The sequence below is a fragment of the Pararge aegeria genome, chromosome 25 (genome assembly GCF_905163445.1).
Source record: "Pararge aegeria chromosome 25, ilParAegt1.1, whole genome shotgun sequence".
NCBI classification, from domain to species: domain Eukaryota; kingdom Metazoa; phylum Arthropoda; class Insecta; order Lepidoptera; family Nymphalidae; genus Pararge; species Pararge aegeria.
Genome location: NC_053204.1, coordinates 4,634,133 through 4,645,446, shown reverse-complemented (window position 1 = coordinate 4,645,446; position 11,314 = coordinate 4,634,133). Strand labels below are relative to the sequence as shown.

At 34.4% G+C, this 11,314-nt stretch overlaps 1 protein-coding gene across 1 annotated transcript; it reads left to right on the top strand.

Annotated features, from left to right (window-relative positions):
* The first annotated feature begins 269 nt into the window (after positions 1–269).
* On the top strand, positions 270–6,857 carry LOC120634920. The gene is made up of 5 exons (XM_039905810.1): positions 270–307; positions 482–1,383; positions 3,589–3,752; positions 5,488–5,605; positions 6,430–6,857. Exons 2-5 carry the CDS (start codon positions 502–504, stop codon positions 6,562–6,564), a joined length of 1,299 nt encoding a protein of 432 aa, XP_039761744.1. The 5' UTR covers positions 270–307; positions 482–501; the 3' UTR covers positions 6,565–6,857.
* Positions 6,858–11,314: the final 4,457 nt, after the last annotated feature.

Below are 11,314 nucleotides of genomic sequence, written 5' to 3'. Positions count from 1 at the left end.
TGTATTTATTATGTAATAATAGATTGATGTGAAAACTGTGAAAACTATTCCTCGTTAAGAAGGTAGTAGAAGTTAGTAGTTATTACCATATACTGCTTAAGAACGACGAGCGACTGGAACCTAAAAAAAATCTTCAACTGTTTTTCGATTGTTCGATTATTTCGATTGTTGTTCGAATGAATCGGTTCTTGCCTACTGTCAAAATTGAGATAATTTTTCTCGTATCAATTTTATTTATTTCTTAACTCTTATTAGATTTAAAATTACTAATTACACACACCTTGAAATAAAATTAATAAGGACGCAGGTAAGTGGAAATCAATATAATGATTAAATACTTGAGTATTTAAAATGTCTCCTATTTAAGTTAAAATTCTAACAATTCTCCTTTAATTTTAATAATTTATATTAACGTACTCCGTAATTATACCTATAAACTGTACTTTTTAAAGCACTTAAAAAGTTTCTTACTTAATTCTAGTGTAAAAATAAAAAATAAGTATGGACGACGAACAAGCGTATATAACTAATCTGCCTTTAGAAGTTTTCGATATAATATTGAGAAATATCGACGGACTCAGCCTAGGGAGATGTAGGCGTGTGTGCAAAGGTTGGAAAGAATTAATCGAAAGTTCAGATTGCTTGTGGCACCATAAATGCCGAGAAGATTTTAAAAGTTCATCGAAAATCGCCAGAAGAAAATCCGGTAACCAATGCACCTGGTACCATTTGTATAAAAATCTGACCCTATGGTCAAATCTAATGAAATATAAACCAGAAGTAAAAAAATTCAACAAATTTCTTCGTAACGACAATTTGCGAGCTTTAGACATCGATTATGGTCTACTGCCGTTGAGATCTGATAAATGTACAATTATTTTAAATACTAGTGTTCTAGAACATCTCACTCGACTGCCTAACTATACGTTACCTGATAGACACTGTATAAGAATTGCTAATAACGACAATGTGACAATCGTTCAAGTCAAATTAGGTATTTACATTCAAAGGACAGTAGCCTCCCCGAAATTCACTGCGGAAGGATTCCTCAAAGCAGACGGTTTTGTTCTCACAAATAACCATTTGTACTATCACTATAACAAAGATGTTTTCGAACTTGATCTAAAATGCAAAGAATTGTTGCCAAAGTTTATTGTGATGATAAAATATAATATCAAAGAAATGCAATACAGCGAACATGTAATATATATATTCACCGATCATGGTTTTATTGTGAATCTAGATATGAATAGAAGATTTTTCGATAATTTGATATATACACTCATAAATTGCCCAGCGGAATGGATCAAACATATAAAACATATAAGTGCAGTGGATGACAAAAACTTTATATGTTATTCCCGGAATTTAATTAAGATTGAGGTAAGTCACTCGTAGTTTTATTTAGCTCACAGACTTTAAGGCCTCAAAGATAAATGAATACTTTTATTAAAGATAAAGATGTTACAGAGATATAAATACAATAGAGCAAGGAGTTACAATTTGGTGGCCTCATCACTGCATACCAATCTCTTCAAGATGATGTATTTCGTAGTAGAATTGGCGTATAAAGATCTCGAAGGGTTTTTCATCTGGTGATATGATGCTGTATCAGATAGTCATATGGCTTAATAATATATGTCATCATCATCATCATCAACAGTCCACTGCAGTACTATAGGCCTCTTCCAAATGAAGGGTTTCGCCCATATTGACATCTTGGAGATGTCTCTTAAAAGTTCAAATTTTGTATTAAACGTAAGCTTATAGAAAAGTCCTATTATAGTATCAATGACTTTGTAATCGATAAAAAGCTTGAGTTGCTCTTCTGATAATTTTAAATGACGTGAGATGGTGTTAACAAAAAAAAAAACAACCGGCTAAGTTTGTTGAGGGCTTCTTCTTAGACCAGGACGCGTTTGGAACCCTCGTAGCTTTAGTTTTAAGTTTACGAATGTGGTTATCTCCATCATCTCACTACTTCTACTTCTTATGTATGCATCAAAAGTGCCACCTATGGGCCTACTTGAATAAAGATATTTTTAGACTTTGACTTTGACATAGTCACCACGCTGGGCAAACCAGTTGGTGATCACAGTAAATGATTGTAGTAGCATAGAGAATGCCGCTGCCCATTCTCTGTTATACTCAATGTCAAAATATATGTATGGTTTCATCATATTAATAACAATAAGCTTTTAGTTCTGATTTACAGATTTCTTACAATTTACAAAAACTAGTGTGTGTACATTAATCCAGTTCCAAATCAGTTTTTTCTGCAGACACATAGACCTCTAACCTCTTCCATTCTATGCTATCTTTGCAGTTCTCAACCACAACCATCTGGTTATCTTTTGAATTCAAAATTCATTTATTTCAAGTAGGCCACTACTGGAAAATGTTTGTGTGATGAGCATTAATGTTTTTCAGTGTCTGGATATTCTAAGTATTTATGTATATTATTCATGATAATATTCATCAGTCATCTTAGTACCCATAACACAAGCTACACTTAATTTGGGGCTAGATGGCGATGTGTGTATTGTCGGAGTATATTTATTAATAAAAAAAATAAAAATTAATAAGCACTTTTGAAACGTCAAAATGCCATTGGACCACCTTTTAGTTTTTATTATTATTTGTCTTTAATAAAACATCAATTGTTTTGGCCTATGCTTTGAGCTATTTATAAGTGGTTAATCAAACCACTAACAAACAGCTTTAAAAAAAAATTGAGGTTTTAAGAGGTTTGCAGGTCTTGATTTGGTTTTTTTACTGGCTGAATTAATGTAAAAGGATTATCCATTTAAATTGGTTGCATAGCAATTTTATAATAATCGGTTCAGTGATTTCGTTTTTAAATGAAAATAAAGGAAAAATGTGGTATTCAAAATGTAAAATGCAATTATTTTCCACCTAATGATAATTTTTTTACACCATTAAAGCCGCCAAATTCTATATGCTGTGTTATGATTGCTTTTTTGTTTTGTATACTTTTTATATTGTACAATAAAAGAAATATATCTATTCCTTCATAACATCTATATATAACATAGATTGCATTGCAGACAGTGGAGTCATTTTATATTTTTTCAGATGCAATTATTTTGCAACATGATGATAATATTTTTTAATATCATTTTTTGTCTGGAAGAATTGCTTTTCTGGCCTATGTTCTTTTTTATAGTCTACAATAAAATAAATATATTTATTAATTTATAACATCTATATATGACATAGATCACATTGCAGACAGTGAAGTAATTTTATAATTTTAATTATCTTTTGTAGTTTTCAATATGTAGTATACTGCAAAGTCTTGGTGCGTATACAAATGGTTTGTACTCTCCTCTAACTACATGCTAAATTCCTAAATATAATATAAGAATTTAGCATGTAGTTACACACGACCAATGGTTGTCGATGGCGCAGGATGTAACGATAAAACTCTAAGAATTTATGTTTTGCTCCTTTTGAATTGAAAATATAAAACTTTTTTGTATTTTTCAATAAAATAAATTTATTCATTCATGATATTTTGATGAATATGTTTATAATTTTTTAAATATCTGGGCTTTAATATTTCAGGTAGGCCAGTGCAAGCATCTTTATTTGGAGTTTCCACCTATAACAGCTTTATTCTTCTACGTGGACATCATCTTACTTGGCACGCTGGACGGCCAGATTTTAATATACAGATTATCGAGTCAAACCCCAGGCTGCCATAAACCAGTATTTTATACTCTAGCAAGGTAATATTTTTTAAAAGAAAAAGACTTAAAGATTATTTCTTTCTTCTTTATCGTATAATCCAATCCTTTAAAACCATATCTTTTGCCCTTCCACATACATATTTAACATTCTTCTGGTAACACAACTTTCTTACCTCCGCATTAATTTACATACCATGCAGGACTATTACACATCATCTTTTCTGCCACGGGCACTACTTTTTAATTTCCCCTTTTTTTCATTACTTATCTTTTCCGTTCTTCTCACACCACACATATGTCCCGGTTCTTAATAATTAAAGATTATTACTTTTAAATAATTATTATTTAATTTTACAAGACTGAAAAAAATTTAAACAAAACTACAAAATAAAAAAGACTAGAAAAAAAAGACGCTGTGACGTCACAACACTGGTATTTCTATTGTTACTGGGGACTTCAAGTTAATTTAATATTACAGTGACGTGATCCTATTAGGAGCATTTACGAGGCATTTTTATTTATTGAAATTTTATACAAAATAGTACTATATTATACTTATATATTTTTATTTGCAAAATACACGTTTTAAAGCTGTTACATATTAAAAAAGCTTGTAGGTTTCAGTGTATGGCGTGCAAAATTTTAGAATCGTGCAAATAATGAAACAAATGTCATTTCGTTGTAAAAAAGTTCTTATTTTAACCATTATTTGAGTTCAGATCAAAATACCGCTCCTCCTGCGGTCGTCGTACGAGGCGATTAACTTTGTGTATTTTTATTTTGTTTATAAACAGTAGCAAAAAGTATTAGGTAGGGTTAATATAGTTAATGAGTATTCGACTTCAATTTTAAGTTGCCGAGTTTGAATCCCAGTACGTACCTCGAACCTTTCTAAGTTATGTGCGTTTTAAGCGGTAAAATATCACTTGCTTCAACGTGGCGTGGCGTGGCGTGGGACGGCCCATTGGCGCAGTTGGCAGCGACCCTGCTTTCTGAGCCAAAGCCGTGGGTTCGATTCCCACTACTGGAAAAATTTTGTGTAATGAGCATGAATGTTTTTCAGTGTCTGGGTGTTTATATGTATTTCTAAGTATTTATGGATATAATTCATAAAAATATTTATCAGGCATCTTAGTACCCATACCACAAACTACGCTTACTTTGGGGCTAGATGGTGATGTGTGTATTGTTGTAGTATATTTATTTATTTAATCAACGGTGATGGAAACCATCGTGAGGAAACATTAGCCCATTAGTTTAGAAACACCAGGATTCTTATTAGTTGTGGCAAAACCTCTTCGTGTGGTCTTCGAACCCAAGTGATGAGCCATGGTCCAGAGACATGTTCGCTAACTATGGGCCTCATAAGAAGGCTCAGCGTCACTCGGCGGGCGATGGAGAGAGCTATGCTCGGAGTATCTCTATGTGATCAAATCAGAAATGTGCAGATCCGTAGAAGAACCAGAGTTACCGACATAGCTCAACGAGTCGCGAAGCTGAATTGGCAATGGGCGGGGCACATAGATCGAATAAAGGATGGACTTTGGTGTCCCAAGGTGCTGCGCTTACCAGTGCGGGGCTGGAATGGCAGCACTGGTAAGCGCAGCGTTGCCCCCCCCCCCCCCCCCCCCTCGAGGTGGAATTTGGAACTCTCTACAAAATACCTTTGTCCAGCAGTGGACGTCTATCGGTTGATATGACGATGGTGTGGCAAAACCTAGTAAAAAAGTATGCAGTGAATCTGAAGTTTCTAGTTATGACTTACTCTCCCAAGGTTGCCCGAAGGGGAGGTGCCACTACATTTGGACGTCTGCGAAAGAAAAACGGGGCCCTTGATAGTGGCTTCCACGGTTCTGCAACTGTACCTCGTAGAGTATCGTTTTTTTCCACAGGTAAGTTTTTTTTTTTTTTTTTACCAAGTCAAGCGCTACTTCACGCCAGAACAGATACCAAGCTCAAGTTATGTCGCGCATGGAGTACTGAAGCCATGGATGGATCTGCCAAGTACCAACTCGATGCTCGTCGTGCTGTAGTCAGAAGACTTCAGTGACTCTGAGGTTGCCTATCTAGCGGTATTCTACAAGATACATTTAAAATCATCAATAATAATAAATACTTTTATTTACCACAACAAATAACGACATACAAATAAAGAGAGAAAAAAAAAATACCATACAGTCTACCTGCCAGTGCCAGAGTACGTAGTGCTATACAATATTCTTTGTTTATACATTACTGAGCATAAGTTAAAACATTTCGTTCGCTTCTTCATTGCTATCAAGTGTGAATTAATTTATGAATTGCATTTAGAAAGAAGTAGTCGAGCAAAATTTAAAAATATTTATTGTAATGCAAGCCCAGCTTTTCGGCTTCTATGGTAGTACCGTCATTGATCAGTAGGTAGGTATATATAAGGTGACTGGATGTCCTGAAACTCCACTGAGTTTGTATGGACATTGCACAATCCTGTAATGTTAAACAAAATTATATAAATTTAAGCGGGTAGCTGAATAAATAAACTGCCGCCTATAACTCATATGAAAGCGTTCATAAAATACGTGAAATGTTTAAGGGGGCGAGGTGGTCGAGTCAAATCTCACCTAATCTCACCAGGGGGAGGGAGAGACGGAAAAATTAAAAAAATCACCTCACGTAATTTATGGACGCCTCATAACTAAAAAAGCAAGTGTATAAAATATGAGGTTTTTCTTTCCAGGAAAAGCAACCTTTACCGTTCACATTAACAAGACACAAAATGGATGCGAGGATGAAAAAACTCCAATACAGAATGAAGATATCGAACAAAAATCACGATTACGATAAAGATAAATTAAGTGCAGCGACCAACTGAATATAATGTCAGTTTTCTCTAGGAATTTCGGTTTATTTATTTGGTTTACCAACACTTTCTTACGCTACACTTTGCCAAATTTGGGATGAAAATTTTGACAAAGTCAACTGACAGACAGGGCTCGGATCCGCTTTCATTTACCGCAAAATTTTGGTTTATAACCGGTTTATTTTAATGTTCTTCGTTTCACCGGTTAAATGATTGAACGAACGAAAATGTTATAGGTTGCCTTATCTTAACAATTATTCATTGTAAAGTAAACCTCTCCTGAGGATGCTCCGGTTTCTGAGCGAAACGTGCAGAGGGTACATTGCCGAAGATCTGTTTGGTGTGGAGTATAAGGATTAAAGAAATTGTAAATTACACCATACAGATTCTCTTGCTTTTCGCGGAGTATAGCAAATTAAGCTTAATTTTCATTATATATCAAGGATTTCCACAAAGTAACGCTGACTTCTATTCAATCTTTATTTAAGGAAAAAAAATTACTCGGGTACCCACAATATGACACGTGAAAAAAAAAACAAGCAATTTAAAAAACATTTTGTTTATGGAATAACTTTTGACCATTTAAACGACCCGCCACTTCAGATTTCTTGTTAAGATTGTTTCAGCAAATCACAAAAAGAGCTGAAACAAAAGTTTGTAAAACCGGTTAATTAGAAACGATTGAGTGTAATTAAGGAGTAACTGGTTTCGCAGTTTATTCGGTTAAAAAACCGTTTTTTTTTCCGGTTTCCGAGCCCTGTTGACAGGTTTAATTTTGTGCAATTGAATTAAGCATTAATTTTAATCGTGGCTGTGTCAAATTATTGACTTATGAATAACTTACATAGGTTTTTAATACTTTTGTAATACGAACTGATCTCTGGAAGTATTTTAATATAAGAAGAAGAAGAGGAAGAAGTAATTTTGGGCGCAAAACACAAAAAAATAGAGATACAAATTATCCGGAAATTGTAAAAATGCGAAGGCTGCCTTATTGCTGCAAGCTATCTTTGAATGAGAGAACCTGCTGTCAGAGAACGTTGAGATTAGTATTATGGAGGGTAGAGGTAAGGAGAGTCATCTTATATGAGAAAAGGGATATATAGGAGAAAAGTTGAAAAAGTGTCCAGTTATTGCGCTAAATAACAGTTCAAAAATCCTCCACAATGGCGCTGGTGGATGCACAGGGTATGGTATGAATGTAGCAATCGTAGATGAATTGAAGTATGCCGAGTTAAAAAATTTAACGTCATTATCGACTAAAGTAGTTAATTATTGAGAATTTCAACAACTTACGTTGTACAAAATATTGTGGTAAATATAACCTTACTTCCTTGTATCTCCATACTTCCTTGTTTATTTTTCAAGCCTACTCTAACAATATTTATATTTGGCGCTTCTTTTAAGAGTTACCCTGATGCAAATGTGGCGCCATCCTAATTTAATACATTTTGACGACACTTTTTCATATACACAGATGACTCTCCTTACCTCTACGGTCTACCCTCCATAATTAGTATACAGAGTGTGATACATCTCCGGAAGATTTTACTATGAGTAAAATCTGTAGTATTATCGATGTCTAAAGTATCGTATAATATTTGAGTGGGCCCCTCGTAGTATCTTTAGAATTCAAAATTCAAAATTCAAAATTCATTTATTTCAAGTAGAGCACTTTTGAAACTTCATGTATGTATGTGGGTGAAAAGAGGCTACTATTATAATATTAAGTTATATTATAACTGGCTGTTGCCCGCAACTTCGTCTGCGTTTGATTTTGTTTTTTTATGTGGCATTCAATTTAGTTGTAGTTCTAAAAAAAATTAAAGCATTCAGTATCGCTAAGCCTTAAATGAGGGGTTTGCTGCTGTCCGCTGAAGAGTTCTGTAATATATCTCCAACCACATTCATCAGATCTACACAGTTTGGGCAAAATTAAACACATATTAAAACCTATATAGTACAAAAATAATTCTTTAAATCGGTTATAATTTGTTGGAGTTATAGAGTAAAATCGTCAAACACTTTCATCCCCCTCTCCCAAAGGAACCCAGCTTAATGTCGGGATATAAAGTATCTTATATTACTTCTAACACTTCCAAGAATATGTGTACAAAGTTTCATGAGGATCGGTTAAGTAGTTTTTGCGTGAAAGCGTAACAAACAAACTTACATTGACATTTATAATATTAGTAGTGATAAGGATTACTCAGATATCTGAAAGATTTTTGATTAATTGTCTGTAGTATGGAGCATTATAATTGCTTGTAAGTGTATCTTACCTGTTCTTATTTATAGGCTATAAAAGTCCACTATTGGACTAAAACCCGCTGGGCAGGCTGGTTTGTGATCGTATTTTTTTTTTTTTTTATTTAAACTCTTTATTTGTACACCACTACACAGTTAGGAAAATAAAGGACGAATAGAGAGAAACACAAAAAAACTGGAGTAGAATACAAAAGGCGGCCTTATCGCTAAAAAGCGATCTCTGCCAGGCAACCTTAAGATTAGGAGACAACAAGAGCGAGAACAAATAGGTGGTGTAAAATTATTATAAACCTACATACCAATAACTACATACGAATACATAAACGTAAATCAATAAACATCATAAACGAAATCGTAGTAGATGATAGTAATAATAAATAATAACAATAAATAAATATACTACGACAATACACACATCGCCATCTAGCCCCAAAGTAAGCGTAGCTTGTGTTATGGGTACTAAAATGACTGATGAATATTTTTATGAATAATATACATAAATAATACTAATATACATATAAACACCCAGACTCTGAAAAACATTCATGCTCATCACACAAACATTTTCCAGTTGTGGGAATCGAACCCACGTCCTTGGACTCAGAAAGCAGGGTCGCTGCAAACTGCGCCAATCGGCCGTCGCCGACCTAACTTTAGATATAAGTACTAGCGCGTAAAAAAAGAGACAAAAGTTTTCCGCTTTATTTGTTGTCTTGGAATTTGTAGTCGCTCAATTAGTATAAAATTCGCCCACTCAGTATTACTGTTCATGCGCTTTGTTAATTATTCGCATTCATACTTTAGTGCTGCTTGGTTAAGTATTAAGGTACCTTAATAGAGGTCGCCATATAATTCAATCGATTTATAATTTATATACGATTTACGATTTATATTTATATTCAATCGATTTATAATGTGTCATAAAAAAATTATATGGTTAAATTTAGCTTTCATGTAATGTTTGTGTCCGTGAAACGCGAAAAGTAGTCGATTATTTTGACTTTAAAGTTGTTCCAACTTTGGGAACAAATTTAAAGTTCATTTCACATTTGTATATATGGGTGATTTTAGATACATTTTATCTCTATTCCCACGAGATTGGGAAGTAGACTGAGCCTCAGCAAAGCGTGGCCAAATTAAGCTAGTTGTAACTAAATATTTAACCTGGCTGCTGCCAACATTGTAGCCAACGTTGGTCGGCAATCGTGCTAAGCGTCTACACGTTGGTGAATCAGTCAAAATCAAATGTTTCTTTATTAAAAAAGGCGTATAAAAGACACGTCTTTTGATAATATCGTACATTTTTGTACATGGTAGTGAGATGATGGAATATAACTAGCTATATTTGTTAATTTACGACTATAGTAACGAGGTTTTCAAATCTGTTTTGTAGAGTTAGCGTGTGCAACACGATAAAATCATGTATGTACACCCATTACCTCTTAAATCTGTAGAAAAAAGATGTGAAATTAACTTGAATATTTAAAATATCCCACACATAGTGTATCAAAAGCTTAGTAAAAAATAATATCCTAGGTGAGCAGGCGACCAGGCGGTGAGCGCTGTGTTATAAGTAGGAGGACCCGGGTTCGATTCCCGGCAGGGGACATTTGGGAATTTATAATTTCTAAATTTTCCCCGGTTTGGTCTAATGGGAAGCTTTGGTCGTGGCTAGTCACCACCCTACCGACAAAGACTAGCCGCTAAGCGTTTAAGCGTAGAAACCGATTATGTCTTAAATACCACTGTCATACTCCTAAACGGGTTAGCCCGCTACCATCTTAGACTGCATCATCACTTACTACCAGGTGAGATTGCAGTCAAGGGCTAACTTGTAGAAAAAAGGCCATTGATCAGACAGTAAAATATTTTTGAAGTTTATAGTTTTATTTAGATAGTAAGTAAAATTCATTATGTAATAAAAAAAATGTATTAGCCAAGTTGTGGTAGCAGCCATCTTGGATTTAAAATTTGTCATAGTGTATAGTATTCTACTAGTCGAGCCCTTTCATTCGATTCCTTTCATTATCTTCCATCAAACACATGAAGCCGGGCTTGTACGGTGAAAGTCATTAATCTTAAGTAATTGTTCTTGGGAATAAAAATATAAAAAAAAAAATCGGTTGAATGTTGCACGCTAAGCTATCTTAAGTAAAATATAATTATTTATTTTTCTCTGCTCTATGGTTTTTCTTTACCCGCCTATACCTATAGTAATATGACAGAGTGAGGATCGCCATGCCATATTCATCATCTATATTTTTCATCAGAGAACGTATCACCTCCAACAACGAGATGGGTTTAGGCCGTTGTCCACCACACCAGCACAATGCGGTTTGGTGGACACACGCCTTCGAGAATACTATGGAGAACTCTCGGGCATGCAGGTTTCTTCACCAATGAAGCATGTGATATTTTAATTGCTTAAAAACGCTTAACGCACGTACCTTACGAAAGTTCGACTTGCGTGCTGCGATTCGAACTCTGCTCCCCA

Coding starts and splice junctions, on each gene's coding strand:
- LOC120634920 (XM_039905810.1), top strand. CDS start 502: ATGGACGACGAACAAGCGTATATAACTAATCTGCCTTTAGAAGTTTTC. Junction 3,753..5,487: donor GTATTTTATACTCTAGCAAG/GTAATATTTTTT, acceptor TACTCTCCCAAG/GTTGCCCGAAGGGGAGGTGC. Junction 5,606..6,429: donor AGTATCGTTTTTTTCCACAG/GTAAGTTTTTTT, acceptor TTTTCTTTCCAG/GAAAAGCAACCTTTACCGTT.